Source organism: Tursiops truncatus, chromosome 17 (genome assembly GCF_011762595.2).
Source record: "Tursiops truncatus isolate mTurTru1 chromosome 17, mTurTru1.mat.Y, whole genome shotgun sequence".
NCBI lineage: Eukaryota > Metazoa > Chordata > Mammalia > Artiodactyla > Delphinidae > Tursiops > Tursiops truncatus.
The window spans coordinates 746,666-764,788 of NC_047050.1; the positions used below are offsets into that span (position 1 = coordinate 746,666).

At 51.0% G+C, this 18,123-nt stretch overlaps 1 protein-coding gene across 1 annotated transcript; it reads left to right on the forward strand.

The window, feature by feature from the left end:
* The first annotated feature begins 336 nt into the window (after window positions 1–336).
* LOC141276881 (uncharacterized) lies at window positions 337–13,522 on the forward strand. The gene is made up of 2 exons (XM_073794383.1): window positions 337–414; window positions 2,076–13,522. Exon 2 carries the CDS (start codon window positions 5,722–5,724, stop codon window positions 6,727–6,729), a length of 1,008 nt encoding a protein of 335 aa, XP_073650484.1. The 5' UTR covers window positions 337–414; window positions 2,076–5,721; the 3' UTR covers window positions 6,730–13,522.
* The last annotated feature ends 4,601 nt before the right edge of the window (window positions 13,523–18,123 follow it).

Consider the following 18,123-nt stretch of genomic DNA (forward strand, 5'->3'; position numbering starts at 1 on the left):
CCGCCCAGGGCCACCAGATGTCACTGCCACCAACCGGCTGCGCTCCGGGTGAGCGGGGCGCCAGGCGGGGCTGGAGCGCTTCCCGCGTGGCTTCGCGGGTGGACGCTTCGGGGACCGGGCGCCGGGGTGCGCCCCGCACCTGCCCCCGCGCCCCTGAGTCCGCGCCTGCCCCTCGCATTCGAGTCCCACCGCCAGTTTCCACTTTGCAGGAACGAAATGCAGGGCGGGAGTCAGCGAAGGGTCAGGGCTCGTTCTTCCTCCAGAGCCGGAAGGCTGAAGGCGCGGTGCCCTGGGTGGGGCCGTGGGCAGGTCCAGGGGTGGGTGCAGCGAAGCAGGGGGGCCTTAGAAGCCACAGTTAGTGTCACACAGCTGCAGGAGGCACACGGCCCCAGGGGAAGCCTTAGAAGGAGTAAGGTGAGGAACGACCAATCTTTTGGAAACACCTTCCCTTGGGACTAGGGTGGCGCCTCCGGGGAAGCGCGCTGTGGCCCTGGATGGTTGCAGGGGTTGCATGGGCCAGGGTTTGAATGAATTTTTCTGATAATTGTTTATATTTCCTGACTACATTCATTTTCTTTCTGGGTGCCACACAGCTTAGAATTTGTCCCTATCGTGTGCGCACAAACGCCCGCAGCTCGTACTGGAAGCGGTAGTTTGTGTGGGGGAGCGAACAGCCGCTTCCGTCCAGCTGCGCTGGGAAGCTCAGAGCTGCCAGGGCGGCGGCAGTGAAGCAGCAGCTCTGCATTTCCGTCCATGCGCTTAGTGCCCAGGGAGACGCTCGCTGTGTTTGGGACCCGAGGGTGGCGACTTCCGGTCTGTGATCTCAGGACCGTGAGGAAAGCCTGTCAGCGTGCTGGAGCGGCTCTTTCCCTTGGGAGCAAGCCTTTTGCTGCGGAGGAAGGAGACCCTTTTCTCCTGCCTGCCCCGCTGGGAGAGCAGGCCCCTGGGCTCGCGAGGCTTCAGTCTCCCATGGGCACGTGTGGAACGATTCCTTTTTTTCCGGTCCTGCTTGAAGGAGTTAGTTAGTCGGATGACGGCGTTCGGAGGTTTTACCCACGGTCGGTGTCTGAGCTGTGGCTAAGATGGTCTAAGTGGCCAGGGCGGAGAGGATGCCACAGGGAGAGGCGCCCTGGCCCAGAGCGAGGCTGTGGAGTAGCTCACTGGATGGGGAACAGCAAGAGTGGGGCTCAGGGATTAGCCAGTGCGGGGCGCTGACCACGGCCAGGTGACGCTTGAGGCTGGGGACACACCAGTGCCCACAGCAGACCGAGTCGCGGGCCTCCGTGGACTGCGTCTTCTGTGGGAAGAGACACGAGCCATGTAGGTGATGGTGGTGAGACACACCAGGGAGAGATGAAGCGGGAAGGGGCGGGAGTGTGGATGCCCCGGTCAGGGACAGTGTCCCTGCGGGACCTGAGAGAGTCAGCCCTGGAGGTGGCCTCGGGACCGCGCAGCCCAGGCGCCGAGGCAGGAGCCCGCTGGTGTCCCCGGGGGACCGCAGGAGGCCGAGATGGGGAGGCCGCCCAGATGGCCGCAAGCTCGCCGTGGTGCAGGCTCACTGGCTGTCACCCTGCTGGGACGGGCTCGGCAAAGGGCTGTGATGCTCTGGCTTCGGCCTGAAAACGTTAAAGTCATGTTGAGGACAGTCAAGGAGACAGAGGCCGAGGAAGCTGGCAAGGAGGCTGTGGCAACGGCCCAGGTGTGAGACGGTCAAACCGGGAGGTGGTGCTGAGAAGTGGTCGCTCTCCGGACGTATTTGGGCTGAATGTGGGCCGGGCCGGCCAGGACCAGCTCGAGAGGGTGGGTGGTGAGAAATTCATGAGCTCTGTCCCCAGAGGTTAAGCATCAGGGCTTGAATTCGTCCCGGGTGTGAGTATTTACGCCACGGAAATGAGCAAACCTACAAATCCAGGCGCTTTCCTGTCGGAGAGTGGGTCTCTTGGCCCGTTGTGGCGTGAGAGGGCAGGTGGCCGCCCGGGACCGCAGTCACCGGAGGGCTGAGGCAGGAGAGCCCGCAGGTGCGGGGCTCAGACGATGCAGGTGCTCGTCATGGGATAACCGTCCTTTCCACTCAGGTTGATGCCATCCTTTCTGGTCCGGGATTAAGAGCCAGCCCCGCTGCTGGGCCCACTTGCCCTCCCCTTGACACGCCAGTGACAGCCCGACCGTAGTTCTTCCAGCAGGGCAGCCGGTGCAGCCGGCCCACGGGGGCGTCTCTACAAATGCCCCCTCTGCGCACATTCTCACCTGCCTCTCGCCCTCCTCCATCCGACTCCGTCCTCCCGAGGGCACCAGTGTATCTAACGCTCTGCTCCCCAGCATTGCGGAGAATACCGCCCAGCGCCCCGCACAGCCCAGAGGGAGCGGTTTGGGCGCTGGCTGTGATTTGACTCGGACGCATCTGGTTTTCTCGGTTCGGCCTCTTTGTCATCGTGGACGCCAAGGTTAAGTTCTCGTCAGGCTGTACGGGCGGGCAGGCCTCAGCATCTAGGACAGCCCCGCTGCCCGGTCGCACGGGCAGAGCTGCAGCAACTCGGCGCACACAGCCTCCCTGTGGAGCTGACAGAAACACACTGGAAACTTTACAAGAGCTGACTTTTCTGTGAAGCGTCCAGACTTTCACCTGCTAGGCGGTCTGGCGCCATCCGTGGGGCCGTTCCAGCCCGAGCCGGAGCTCAGAGGTGCGGATCTGCAGGGAGGCGGCCAGGCCAGGAGCCGCGGAGGCCAGGCGCTGACTCACCCGTCTGGCCTTGACTCACTCGTGGACGGCAAATCCGTCTGAGAGTCTTGTGGGGATTGGGCACTGCCTTCTCGGGGAGCCCTGGCTGCTGGTCCTCGTCCCTTGAGGGGTGTTTGGGGAGGTGTGGGCGCGTGCTTGCTGTTCCTGATGCTGGGACAGTGCTGCTGCCATCAGCGGGCAGGCCGGGGGGGCACGCAGGGCCCTGCCCGCTGCGGCTTCAGCAGGAGCCCGGGCCCCGGCGGAGGGCGCGGGAGTGGACCCCGTGCATCGGCGCGGTGACAGCTCCATGGCGAGGGATGGGGACTGAAGGGTCCTGGAGCCCCCCCCCCGGTCTCTCGGGGGGAGGGGGGCTGTGCTTGGATCTCTCGGTGGTCATGGTCGGGCGGCTCAACCCCTCGGGCCTCCACGACGGCTGCACGGCCAAGAGGTCGGCGCACGCTCCCGAGGCCCAGCCTGTTGGGGCTTCTGAGCGGATGCAGGACGGAGGGCCAAGCATCCTCCTGGTGGGGCAGGAGGTGGGGCAGCTGCGGGTTCCTGCGGAGCCGACGCTGGGGACTCTCGAGGGAGCCGGGGGGCGGGCGGCTGTGCCCCCGGCCGGGGGGACTGGCCCTCCTGGGGTGGACGGCAGCCCCGGCGTTCGCGGGCGGGGATTCCAGCTCGTCTGAGTGGAGACTTGGGCCCCGAGAGGAAATCTGCTCGAGCATCTCGGGGGCCTGGGCTCTGCCATGGCCTCCGATGGTTCAGGGGAGGACCGAGCACCCTGGGCACCGGCCCTCTTGAGCTGCCCTGGGAGCCCTTCTGCCTGGTGTGCACCGGGGGTGATGGTTTGCTCTGTGTCAGCGTGACTGGGCCCCGGGGCCCCAGGTACCTGGTCAAACCTTGTTCTGAGCGTTCCTGGGCGGGGGTGTGTTTGGAGAGGTTAACATTTGAATCCTTTGAGTAATCAGATGGTTCTTCCGGAGGGTGGACCTCGTCAATCAGTAGAAAGAATAGAACAGAGGGCTGGCCTCCCCCGAGTAAGAGAAAATTCTCCTGCCTGGTGGCCTTTGGGTGTGGGGGGTCTTCCCTTCCTTGTTCCCCATCTGTTCGGCCCGTGGCCTTGAACTGGGACATTAGCTGTCTTCTCTGCAGGTTTGGGGCTCGCCAGCAGCTATAGTCACGTGAGCCAATTCCTTATAATTAATCTCTCTCGTTGTTATTATATATTAATATCAGCATTGGCATCGATACATGCATAGATACGTAGAGCGGATGTAGGTGCAGACAGCCTCCTGGCTCTGTCTCCTCGAGTTCCCTGACTGCTACGGCGTTCCGTTATCTCGCACGTGGGGGCCCCTTAGGGGGTGGGAGGCCGATGTGTCAAGTCCGTGGAGCCCTCAGCCTGGAAGGGCAGAAGCTGCTTTCAGGGCTTCACAGAGGGAGGGAGCTGCCAGCAGAACAGAGTGACCGCCCAGGCAGTGCTGTGAGCGGCTGCAGGTGCCGAGCGGTGCACAGGGCCACGTCCCCCTCCTCCCCACGACAGGGGCGCGATGAAGGCCACACCCCTCAGCTCGCCTTCCCTTGCTCGACAGAGAGGTCCTGGGTGGGGGGCACGCAGGTTCATCTGTGTGTGCAGGCTCGGGGCTTGTGAAAGAAAGATTCCGGAAGAGTATTTCGTATTACGTATCATTGCCACTATTATTTCTGTGTTTCATTCTACCTGTATTTAAAGAAAAGAGGACATAGGATTCAATGATCTGCATGTTTTCAGCAAAAGCACTTAAAATTTCCCCGTCTCTCAAATTGAAAATAGCTTTCACAATTCTCAGGTCAGAATATAATTACTCTGAACAAAACCTCACTTGTTCTGCCCAGCCCACCGTCTCTTGAGTTAAGCCTGGCGAATCTGGAGGTCGATGCAGCTGCAGGAAAGGTCACCTGGAGCCGCTGGCCCCTTGCACTTATGCAGAGCCTGTCATGCAGCCGGTAGCAAAGCTGCCTGCAGCCTGCGCACACGTAGATCCCCCCACCCCAGGCAAGGGCAGCATCTCTCAGGCACCGCATGACCAGAACACCACCCCACAGTCTCTTGGTTGAGAGAGGACAGGGGAGACTGTTTTCTCCGTTTCGAACTGAGAGGTGTTTCCTCACAGCCGTCAGTTCTCTGATTCTCTGACACCAGCTGGGCCAACAACTCAGTTCTGATGCCAATTCCTGTAGCGCGAGCAGACCCCGCGGGTAGGGGCTCAGTCCCACCAGGGCCCCCAGTGCAGACACAGGTTCAAAGGTGGCGCCCAGGCCCCCTCACTTCTGCCTGGACGACTTCAGATTTGGTGTTTCTGGCCACACCCGCCTCCCGAAATTGCCCAGGGCCTCACCAGAGTCACCTCATTAGCATAAATTTAGCTTTGCTCTAAAGGGCCTTGTTATGAATAACGAAAGACGCTCCCATCACTCAGGAAATTCCAAGGGTTTTCAGAGCTCTGTGCCAGGAACCTGGAAGGAGACCAGATGTGTGTTTCCTATTATACACCCAAACGAAGGCCGTTTCCCTTGCCCGGCACTGGTCACGATGGAATGAGGCCAGAGCCCTGGCTGGGGTGAGCAGGTCACTGCTCAGGGGAGGGGTTCTGGGGGGCCGTAAATGGCCTCCTCACGTTTTCTCGTCCCACAGAACGTACCCTCTGTATCTTCACTGACCAGTAAGATTTGTGTGAAGATGAAGTGTTCCAGTATGGCAGCCGCTGACCACGTGTGGTCACTGAGCACTGGATGTGTGGCTGGTGCACTGCAATGTTGTTATTTATCAGGATGACCGATTTATTTAATTCCAACCAGCTCAAGCCCCTGTAGCTCGTGGCTGTGTTATAAAGCTCTACACACAGACCCTCTGGAAATGACCCGAGACCTCATGGGGAGGGGACAGCTCCCCTGGGTCAGGAACAGCTCCATGCCCCTCATCTCTTACCTCGCTCCCTGGAACTGTAACCCAAAGTGAAGAGATGCCGGCATCCCTGGGCATGCTAAGTGTTGGACCCATCCATCTACTCATCCATTTATCCGTCCATCCATCGATCCATCCACCCACCCATCCATCCATTTATCCATCTGTCCGTCCTTCCATCCATCCATCCATTTATCCATCCATCCATCGATCCATCCACCCACCCATCCATCCATTTATCCATCTGTCCGTCCTTCCATCCATCCATCCATTTATCCATCCATCCATCGATCCATCCACCCACCCATCCATCCATTTATCCATCTGTCCGTCCTTCCATCCATCCATCCATCCATCCATCCATCCATCCACCCATCCATCCATCCATCCATCCATCCATCCATCCACCCATCCATCCATCCATCCACTTATCCATCTGTCCATCCATCCATCCATCCATCCATCCATCCATCCATCCACCCATCCATCCATCCATCCACCCATCCATCCATCCATCCATTTATCCATCCATCCACCCATCCATCCACCCATCCATTTATCCACCCACTCACCCATCCATTTATCCATCTATCCTTCCTTCCATCCATTTATCCATCCATCCATCCATCCACCCACCCATCCATCCATTTATCCATCTGTCCTTCCTTCCATCCATCCATCCATTTATCCATCCATCCATTTATCCATCCATCCGTCCATCCATCCATTCATCCATCCATTTACCCATCCATCCATTTATCCATCTATCCTTCCTTCCATCCATCCATCCATTTACCCATCCATCCATTTATCCATCCATCCACCCACCCATCCATCCATTTATCCATCTATCCTTCCTTCCATCCATCCATCCATTTATCCATCCATCCATCCATCCATTTACCCATCCATCCATTTATCCATCCATCCATCCATCCATCCATTTATCCATCTATCCTTCCTTCCATCCATCCATCCATTTATCCATCCACCCATCCATCCATTTATCCATCCATCCATCCATCCATCTATCCATCCATCCATCCACCCATCCATCCATCTTTGATATATGGGTGGGTAAATGGATGGATGGATAAATGGATCCATCTTTCAAATATTTCTTGAGCATATTCAACACTTGGTCAGATTCAGCACTTTTCCAGGTACATGAAGATTTTTAATTTAGAGTCACCCAGCAATTCTTGGTATAGATACAGAATCAAATTTCGTATAAGAGCAGAGTTAATAACTAAAATTATGTTTAAAAGTTCTCCTTCCCAAAGTGATGCCAATTGAGAGGGTGAGTCCAAGTGGGAGGAGGTAGGTGAGAAACAGGGTGAAGTGATGACACCAAGCGTTAAATGTGTGAAGGGCCCTCCCTGAGCGAGGTGGTGGCTGCCTGTAGCCTGGAGTCCTGTACCTGCAGCCTGAGTAAATGAGGTTCTCCCTCCACAGAGGAACGGGTGACTCTTGCCAAAGAGAGTGTGTTGGTGATGGAGGGCAGATTTAAGAAGCCAAGTTACTTCCCTCAAGTGAAAGTGTGGGTTAGAAGAGGCCGAGCAGGGGCCCTGGTGTGGAGTTCAGGAGGTGGACTGAAACGGAAGTCTCAGAGCAGTGAAAACGGAGACAGAAGAAGCCGTCAGACAGAGTCGGGCCACAGCACCCAGTGAGCGGCAGGCAGCCCTGGCCGGGGTCCCCTCCCGTCGGAGGTGTTTCTCCAGGGAGGAGCGGCTCAGAGGTCAGAAGGAGGCGGGCCAGGGCTGGGAGGGCTGGGGGAGCATTGCCCAGGGACTGCCTGGAGGAAGCACGTGCTGTGAGCCTGAGCCGGCTCCCCCCTGCCTGGCCGGGAACGGGGTCTTGCGGGGCGGGAACAGCTCTTCCCAGGAGGAGAAGCCGGGTGCAAGTGTAGCTGCACATTCTGTTCTGCGTGGTGGCCGGCGCTGGCCCGGGTCTAAATGAGCCGTGAGAAGGTGCTGGGCCAGGGCCCTTTGTGGGCGTCTTACCCTGTTCCTGCTGCTGCAACAAGTTAGCACAGACGGGGGTCTTGTAGACAGCAGAACCTTATGGCTCGCAGTCTGGAGGCTGCACGTCCATGGATAGATGTTACATCTAACGTACTAAATACATACACAGAGATATCTGTAAGTACATATAAAAATAGATAACGTTTGGAATGGAATACGTATATATCTCCAAGCAAAGTGCACTTCTCTCTGTGTAAGAAGCAGAGCCGGGTGTGTGGGTGGTTCGGCAGCTCCACACGCTGCCCGGAAACGGTTTGTCTGCAGTGGAATTCATGGATTCTTATATTTGCGTAGATTTTTTTGGTCTGATTTTTTCTAAACCTTTACAAGTTTACATAAGTATTTTGATCTAAGTCCCTTGAAGTCCCACTGTCATCAGAGTGCCTGCAGTTCCAGCTGCCCCCCCAGGTGGGGAGCCCTCCTCCCTCCAGCGCGTGCAGGCAGGGGGGGCAGGACGCATCAGGCCTCGGGGCTGTGACCCCAGCAAGCGGGCCGGGCTTCAGTGCCCAGATCTGGACGGATGGCAAGGGCAGGGGCGGGGAGCCTGTGCGCGAGAGGTTGGGGGGTGGACCCACAGGCAGGTGGCGGCAGGCGTGCAGCCGAGCTCCCGGCTGGTGCTGGGCCCCAGCTCCTGGGAAACAGATGGCCACAGGGAGGGGTCTCCGGGGGACGAGGGGTCTGCAAGGGCAGAGGTTCAGTCTTTCCTGGGGGCCAGGTTCTCAGCCTCTGATTCCTGACTTTCACAATCATGCTTCTTTTCTCACACGAGGCCCTTTCAAGTTGATTTCCATCCAAGAGGGAATGAAGGCAGTTAATGGTAATTTAGCAAAATGTTTAACTTCACGTGTGGGAGTGGAGTTTTAACGCCGGGGTTCCCGCTGGTTTCGGGGGTGGACTTCTGCCTGTCTGCACACACGCGCTTCTGGCCAGCCCACAGGTGCCTGCAGGACGAAACTTGTGCCTCGGCGATATTAACTGGGGGAGAATGCCCGGCTCCTCAAGGAATGTTTACTTGGGGGTCGGCTCGACTCTTTTTCCAGCAAACGGGGAAATGGGGGATGTGGGGTGGCCCAGGCAGCTGAGATCGGGGGCTCCTGAGGCCGCGGTCCAGGCCCTCTGCCAGCCAGGGTGGGGCTGCATCCCCCGCAGGCTCCCCGGGAACCCATGCCAGCGCTTTGTCAGCACCTGGGGGGAAGGGCTATTGATCGTGCTCTGCCTCTGTGGGTGGCCTGTCCCACAGGGGGCCTGTCCCGTCCAGGGCCAAAGCCCGTGTGAGTGAAAACACGCCAGCGCGGCTGTAGGAGAGGAGGCCAGGCGGCCTCTGGGGTCCCCGCCACAGCGTGGGACCATGGCTTCCCAGGGTGGAGGTGGCCCCCTTCCCCGGCATGGGGGCCTTGCCCTGGGCCTGGCCTGGACCTGCGCTTCTGGGAAGGGCCCTGTGGCTTTCCTTGCAGCTCGCGGCCGGGCCTGAGCTTTGACCGGCAGGGGAGCGTGGGGCCAGGAGCCCCTCCCCCGACATGCTCGCTGAGGCTGGAAATTCCTCTGGGGAAGAGTCCTTTCCAAGGAGCCCCACTTGGAGCCCTCAGGCTTCCTCTGGTAACTCATGAGAAATTTGTTACTGGATCTGCCCCCTCAGGGTTTTGAGTGTTAATGAAAAGGTTTTATTCTCAACCTTAAAATTATAAAACAGTCGCTAATTTTGTTTCAGGAAGCTTATGACTTTTAAGGATGAAGAGTCTTTCCTAAGAGTCGTGTGTCTGTGTGATCTGAGCACGTTGTGATCTTTCTGGACCTGAGATCACACTTCTGTAAGGAAGCAACCGTCCCAGATCCCTGCTTAGATGAACCGGGCCCAGACGTCGTGGACGCGTCTGCGGTTAGAGAGACAGTGCACACGTGACACTGCAGGAGAGAGGCTGATGGAGGACCACACAGAGTATAAATGGCTGGGATCAGGTGCTCTGAGAGCATCGCCGATGAAGGGTGGGATCCTGGAAAGATGAGCAGCAAAGCAAACAAACAGAAAAAGCTCTGCTCTGGCTGGGCAGGATTCCAGCCTCCCCGCTGCACTCGGTCTGTGTGGCCTCAGGGCAGGGCTGCACCTCTCTGATCCTGACGCACGGGGCCGGCGGCTTGTCAGGGGGCTCAGAGCAGTTATGAGGGTGTCGGGCTCACGGAAGGGGCCCCTACTTTTGCTAACGAGGTTTTCACCAGCCAATCCTGGTTCGCAGCAGTTTGGGTGACCCTTCCCTTAATGCAGGCTCAGTGCCGGCTCCAGATCCGGAAGCGGATCCGGGATGGCGGTGGAGGGCAGTCTGGCTCGCAGGTCGGGGGGACCACGGCCACGGTCCTCGGTCCCAGGAGAAGCCCGTGACTGCACAACACTGTGAGAAGCAAACAACCTGCTTCTTTTCTGTTGGCTCTGAAATCTGTGTGGATTTCGACAGAAGCACTAAATTTGAAAAAAGAAAAGAGGCACGTTATGTATTTTCAGGGTTTCAATGATTTACACATTTTTTTAAAAGGATTTAAAAAAGGTTCTGTTTTAAGGTGACCTTGGTTGGCATCATCGTCTCAAATGTTTCTGGTCTGAATGCAGCTTGAAAACACAAGATAGTCTGTAAAGCCTTCGGTGCCTGTCAGTCACCCCCCACCAACCTGGCCTGGAGCCCAGGACCCTGCATCGCCCTCGCCTTGGCCTCCGCAGCCGGCCTGGAGCTGCTGAGGTCAGAGCCTCTCGCACGGCGGCCTTGCCATCCTTGCAGGGGCCTCAGGGCAGGGGTAAAGCTACCCACGATTTCTTCCTTCTGCTCTCTAGACCTCTGCCGCTACTGTCTGCAGGTTCATACTTTGCAAACGTACCAAATAATGTAATCATTACATACTGCTTATTTTAACAGAAGAATTTGAAGTTGCCTAGGTTAAAGCTCACATACGACAGGACCATTCAAACAAGGGTAAGGACGGAGAAGCCAAAGGATGGGAAGGAGGACATCGCCATAATCGGAGACCTGTGCTGCTCTGAGCCTTAACTCAACTTTGAAACCGCTGGCAACCTGGGCAGATAGAGAGAGAGAGAGAAAAATTAACGAAAACACTGTGAGTCACGTGCTTTCCATCATATCATGTTACAAGGAGACCTGTTTGAGTCTTGACTTGCGTCCTCTCAGCTCTGAGAGGAATGTGTCACGTGCATCTCTATATAGGGGACGTTGATCACGTCCTGTTGAGTCTTCATGGGGATGATACAAGTGTTTCAGGGACTTTATTCTTCACATACCACTTTCTTACATGTTCCTTTGTCCGTCGCACTGAGAAGAGATGAGTGTGATCCTGGGGCCGCCTGATGCGTGAGCACAGCCCTGGTCCCCACCCGCCGATCTGCCCGGCACTGTCTGCTCCAATGCTTCACTGAGCAGGGTCTGCGATCGCCCCGACCTCTGACGGAGCTCCTCTGCTGTGTGGGATGCACCCTGTGTTGCAGCAGATGATCCCCAGAAGTGCAGCCCGTCAGCCACACCTGCACTGCGGGACCCACGAGTCCCGGCGCCCCCAACCTCGTGGTGCGAGCCCCAGGCAGGGGTGAGGCCGGGGGGCGTCTGTGCGGGCGGGGCGGGGGGGAGATCTGTTTGATGAGGGTACAGCCTGGCCCGTCCACGGTGCGACCAAGAGGGCTGGCTTTCTCAAAAAGCTGTGATTTACGAGAATTCAGATTTCGGTGGTTAACTCTGCTCTTGTGGATCCAGTATAGTGGGCTCACTTATTTTTCTTTCATACGACAAAACCCGTTCTCTACTTTGGAGGGATCCAGCCACCTGGTCCAAGGGAGCCGGTGGGCTGTTTAGAATAATTAAAAACAACTCCGTGGTGTGAGCTGCCCGAACCCCTGGCTGTCGGCCTGTCCCCAGCGCCCCCCTTCTGACCAGGCCCGCATGAGGGCAGCGGCTCACCGAGCCCACGCGGACTTGCCTGCCCCCTGGGTTCCCTGGGTGGGTCGCTCACACAGTCAGCTCTGTGCTCTGGAAACACCGCCACTTCACTGAGGGGCTGAGGGGCTCCCTAAAGCAGCTGCTGGTCACGCACCAGACCTGCCGGGGAGGAGGGGCGGGAGGCCGCGTGTGCAAAGCCCTGACCTTGAACCTCGGATTCGGTCGGCTGTGACTGACCACTGTGGTTCCTGCCCGACACGGGCCTCCTGACGTGCCCTCCGGAAATGGGACCCTGCTTCTGGGGGTGCCGCAGGGAGTGTGTGGGACTGGATGCTTCGGCGAAGACAGCACCAGCCATAAGAAGGCTGATCTCCACAACCCCAGGGCCTGCCTGATGGCCAGGGCACCTCTCAAGCCAACTGTGCCCTCAGACACATGGGGTCTGCAGTGGGCGAGCAGCCTGCTCCCAGGGTCTCTCCATGTGTCTGGAGCTGCTGCACCGGCGCAGAGGAAAGCCGTCCTCTATACCGTCCCCGCCAGCCCTTTCGGTAAAACTTTTACTGTGGTAAATATTTTAGGTTTTTCGAGCCAAGATGCAACTTTGAGGATATTATATAACTGCTTATATAAGGAGAGAGAAAACAAACGTCCACGATTTTTTTATTGACAAAATTCAAAATATAATCTTTGTGTACAATATTTTATAAGAAGGTCTGCTAACGAGAAGAACAGACTTCTTTCGTGGGAGGATAGCATTTCACCTGATGAGCTCACGGTCCGGGTTCTCTGCCACCAAAACTGACGGCAAGTGTCCATCTAGTTATGCAGACCTGGGATGAGATTTCACATATCTGGCCTTTGAAAATGTCTTTTCACACAGTCACTGACAAGTATTGATATTAATCCATGAGCACATGACTTCAATTGAACATATTCATTACTTGGAATGCATTTATTGAATTCAATTAAGTTCTTCTCTTGATTATGCTTGTATATTGCAGATTTATCACTTCCTATTGAAGTTGGGTGGAAGGCTCTCAGTTGCATAGTTTAATAGGTTTTAAAAAATAATTAATTTATTTATTTTGGCTGTGTTGGGTCTTTGTTGCTGCACACGGGCTTTCTCTACTTGTGGCAAGCGGGGGCTACTCTTTGTTGCAGTGTGTGGGTTTCTCTGTGGCGGCTTCTCTTGTTGCAGAGCACGGGCTCTAAGCACATGGGCTTCAGTAGCTGTGGCACGTGGGCTCAGCATTTGTGGCACATGGGCCCTAGAGCACAGGCTCAGTAGTTGTGGCGCACGGGGCTAGTTGCTCCGCGGCATGTGGGATCTTCCCAGACCAGGGCTCGAACCTGTGTCCCCTGCATTGGCAGGCGGATTCTTAACCACTGCGCCAACAAACCCTAATAGGTTTTTTAGAAGAAAATTATTTAATGAATATTTTCAAACATCACACAAAAATAAAGAAAATAATATAACAAACCACATTTATCTAGATTCTAAAATTATCAAAACTTTGCCATGTTTCCTTCCCTTATCATTTCTCTTCTTTTTCCTTTTCCTTTTCTTTTTAAAACATTTGGGAGCAAATCCCGAGCATCATGTCACTTTAATTCCCATGTATTTCAGTATTCATCTATAAAAATATAAAAATATATTCATCTATAAAAAATATGGCCCTTGTGTAGCTATTCTTTTAAACCAGGAAAAATAGAAATACTTCAAATCAGAAAACATATTATTTTCCTCTCTTGATATCAGTAATGTGGAGATTAAAGCAAGATCACAGTAGTTAAGAAAAGAATGAAGCTATATTTTCCTTGCATATCTGAGTGTATAAAGAATCAATCCCATTACCTTTATATGTCTTTTTAAAAATAATTTTTTATTTTGAAATAATTATAGATTCACAGGAAGTTGCATGGAAATGTGGAGATGTCCCCCGCACCCTTGATCCAGCCTCCTCCGATGCTGTCTTTATGCATAAATACAGTACAGTGTCAAACCCAGGAAGTCGTTGTGGGAACCATCTGTGAAGCTTATTCAGATTTCATTGGTTACATACACACTTGTGTGTGGGTATGTGTGTTTGGCTCTGTGCAATTTGATCATGTGTGTAGCTTTGTGTAACCACCACCACAATCAAGATGTCATCTTGTGTCATCACTGCAAGGCTGTCTTGTGCTATCCCATAATAGGCACAGCTACACGTCTATTTCTATCTCTAATCCTTAGCGACCACCATTCTCCCTCTCTGTAATTATTTCACAAATTTTCTATAAATGGGTTCATGCAATATGTATTTTTTTGAGACTGGCTTTTTTTACTCAACATCATGTCTTTGAGGTTCATTCTGACTGAGTGGTTTAATGGTTCTCTGTATTGTGGGTCAGTATCCCACAGTATTGATGTACTGCAGTTCATTGAACCACTCACCCATTGAAGGATATTGGGATAATGTTGAGTTTTGGACTACTATGAATAGAGCTGCTATCATTATTCACGTGCAAGTTTCTGTGTGAAAATAAATTTTCATTGTTCTTGGATACGTGCCCAAGAATGCACTTTGGGTCATGTGGTAATTTCACTTCTAGGTTCAAAAGGAACTGCCAATGCGTTTTCCAGAGTGGCCATACCATTTTGCATTCCCACCAGCAATGCATCAGTGACCCAGGTTCTCTGTATCTTTGCCAGCATTTGATGTTCACACCATTTTTACTGAGTCTTCTGAGAAGTAGGTAGTGATATCTCATGTTTTTACTTTGCATTTCTCTAGCGGCTAATGGTGATGAAAAACTTTTCATGGGCCTATTCACCATCTGTATGGCCGCTTCGGTGAAATGCTTCTTCATGTCTATTGAAGAAAACATTCCTATTGGAAATGTCTAATTTTCTAGTTGGATATTTCATTTTATTTAAGTTGAGGCTTGAGAGTTCTTTAGATAATCTAGGTACCAGTCCTTTGTTGATTATATGTTTTGTAAATATTTTCTCCCTTCTGTAGCTTGTCTTTTCATCCTTTTAACAGAATCTTCTGCAGAGCAAATGTTTGAAATGTCGATGAGGTCTATTTTATCAATTCTTTTTCCTTTTACACGTGACACTGTTGGGGTTAAGGGTAAGACAACTTTGCCTAGCACAAGGTCCTCCAAAATTTTCCCTAGAAGTTTTATAGTCCTATATTTTATATTTAAGTCCATGATCCATTCTAAGTTGACTTTTGTGTAAGGTGTTATGTTTTTGCCTATAGATGTCTAAATGCTCCAGCAATATTTGTTGAAAAGGCTTTCCTGGGACTTCCCTGGTGGTTCAGTGGTTAAGAATCTGCCTGCCAATGCACGGACACGGGTTTGATCCCTGGTCTGGGAAGATCCCACATGCCGCAAAGCAGTTAAGCCCGTGCGCCACAACTACTGAGCCTGCACTCTAGAGCCTGTGCTCCACAACAAGAGAAGTCACTGCCACGAGAAGCCCGCGCACTGCAACGAAGAGTAGCCCCTACTCGCCACAACTAGAGAAAGCCTGCGCACAGCAACAAAGACCCAACACAGTCAATAAATAAATAAATAAAATTAATAAAAAATAAGGAAATAAAAGAAAAAGTTAAAAAAAAAGGCTTTCCTTCCCTTGTTGAATTGCTTTTGCTCCTTTGCCAAGTATCAACTAGGAGTATTTGTGTGAATTTATTTCTGTGTTCTCTATTCTGTCCCACTGACGTATGTGTCTATCCCTCAGCCAACACCACACTCTCTTGATTGCTGTGGCTGTAGAGTGACCCCTAACATGGGGAAGAGTGATTCTTCTTACTTTATTCTACTTTTTGAAAATGAATTTGGCTCTTCTAGAACCAATCCTTGTTCGTATAATTTTGTCTATCTCTAAAACAAACCTTCCTGAGATTTTGTTGAAATTGCATTAAACCTGTATATAAATTTAGGAAAATTGACAACTTCTCTATGTTGAGTCCTTGTCTATGAGCACAATATGTCTATTCAAGTATTTATGACTTTTAAAATTTCTTTCATCATTACTTTCCAATTTTCATCATAACCCTATTCATGTTTTGTTGGATTTGTAGCTACGTGTTTAATTTTCTTTGAAGATATTATAATTGGCAGTGTTTTTAAAATTTTGATTTCAATTTGTTTGCTTTCAGTAGATAAAGGTGAAACTGATTTTTGTGTGCTGGTTTTGTATCCTGAAAGCTTATCAAAACTCACTTATTAGTTCTGTGAGTTCTCTTGGTAGATTCCTTAGGGTATTTACATAGACAGTCATGTCATCTGCAAATAGACACAGTTTTATTTCTTCCTTTCCAATCTGTACATCTTCTATTTCTTTGTCTTGCCTTATTGCATTGGCTGGAATGTGCAGAACTATGTTAAATGAGTGCTGAGATGAGGCATCCTGCATCGCCTCTGATCTTAGAGGGAAAGTGCTCAGTTTTTCAATAGGTATGATGTTAGTTGTAATATTCTACAGCTCTATCAGTTTCTGAGAGTGTGTGTTGTGGTCCCCAACTATAATTAGTTTATTTTTTTTCTTTCAGCTCTATTAGTTGAAGCTCTGGTGTTTCATGTATACAGGTTTAGAATTTCTATATATTCTTGAAGGATTGATGTAATGTTCCTCTTTTTACCCTAGTAATCTTCTTTGCTCTGAAATCTACTTTATCTGATATTAATGTAAGCTTTCCTATTTCTTAAAAATTCATGTTGCATCATATGTCCTTTCCTATCTTTTTCTTTTTTACGTCTTTATTGGAGTATAATTGCTTTACAATGGTGTGTTTCTGCTTTATAACAAAGTGAATCAGCTATACATATGCATATATCCCCGTATCTCTTCCCTCTCCTACCCTTTTAATTTAAACATACCTATGTTGTTATGTTTCAAGAGAGTGTGTTGTACTCATTTATTTGGGTCATGTTTCTTTTTTTTTAATCCAACATGTCAACCTGTGTGCTTTTCTTGGTGTATTTAGACGATTTACATTTAAAGTAACTATTGGGACTTCCCTGGTGGCACAGTGGTGAAGACTCTGCGCTCCCAATGCAGGGGGCCCATGTTCAATCACTGGTCAGGGAACTAGATCCCACATGCATGCTGCAACTAAGAGTTTGCATGCTGAGCCTGCCTGCCACAACTAAGGAGTCCTTGAGCCACAACTAAAGGACCTACAAGCTGCAACTAAGGAGCCCACCTGCCACAACAAAGACCCGGCACAGCCAAAAAAAAAAAAATTATTAATATGGTAGGGCCTAGGTCTGCTCTTTATTATTTCTTTCCTGTTTATTCTCTCTGTTTCTCACTTCTTTTGATTTATTGCTTTCCTATGTCTAATTTTAACATTTTTTTAGAATTCCTTGTTGACCTCTTTATAACATTTTTTTTATTTATAACATTTTTGAGCATATAACTTTGTACAGTGTTATTTCTTTTCTTTTTTAAAAAGCATGCTTATTGCCAGAAGAGAGACAGTTTATTTTTGATTCTCTGACTATTTATTTATTTTTGGCTGCATTGGGTCTTAGATGCGGCATGTGGGATCTTTCATTGCAGTGCGCCAGCTTCTCTCTAGTTGCGGTGTGTGGGCTTAGTTGCTCCGTGGCATGTGGCATCTTGGTTCCCTGACCAGCGATTGAACCCGCATCCCCTGCATTGGAAGGCGGGTTCTTAACCACTGGACCACCAGGGAAGCCCCTACAGTGTTATTTCTGATTGTTCTATGTATTACCGTATACTCATGTGACGTCACTGCTTACTGGTATTGACATTTTATCACTTTGAATGAAGCATAGACCTTACTTCAGTTAAGGTCCCTTTTCTTTCTCCAGTTTTAAAATATATTTGGCTTAAATATTTCCTTTACATACATTAGCACCATATCAAATGGTGTTATAAATTTTGCTTCAATAAAATATGATTAAAGTATCTCATCAAAAAATAGTCTATCATATTTACTTTTACTTTCAGTCTTTCTATTGCTCCTTTTTTTTCCTTGAAATTTCCAGCCTTCTTTTATTATCATTCTCTTTACTTTTGTAGAGCTTCATTTTGCCCGTCTTTAAAATAGGTCTGCTAGTGACAAATTATCTTAGTTTTCCTTTGTCTAAGAATTTTTTATTTCCTCTTCATTCTTTAAGTGTAGTTTACTCAGATATAAGATTCCAGTTGACAGTTCTTTCCTCTCAGCACTTGAAAATTGTTGTGCTTCTTCTTTCTGGTCTCCTAGGTTTCAGATGAGAAATCTGCTGCCGTAAATTCTTGTTCTTTCATAAGTAATGTGTCATTTCTCTCTGGCGGTTTTTAAGACTTTTTCTTCGTCTTTAGAAATTCCATTTTGATGTACTTGTGTGGATTTCTTTGGTTCATTACATTTAGGTTTCTCTCATCTTCTTGAATCTATAGTTTTATGTATTTTACCAAATTTGGAAAGTTTTTAGTCCCACATTCCCACCTCCCCTCCTTTGGGACTCTAATGATATAAATGTTGGATCTTTTAGAAT

What these genes read in the sequence shown, in the direction of transcription:
- LOC141276881 (XM_073794383.1), top strand. Translation starts at nt 5,722, where the DNA reads ATGCCGGCATCCCTGGGCATGCTAAGTGTTGGACCCATCCATCTACTC.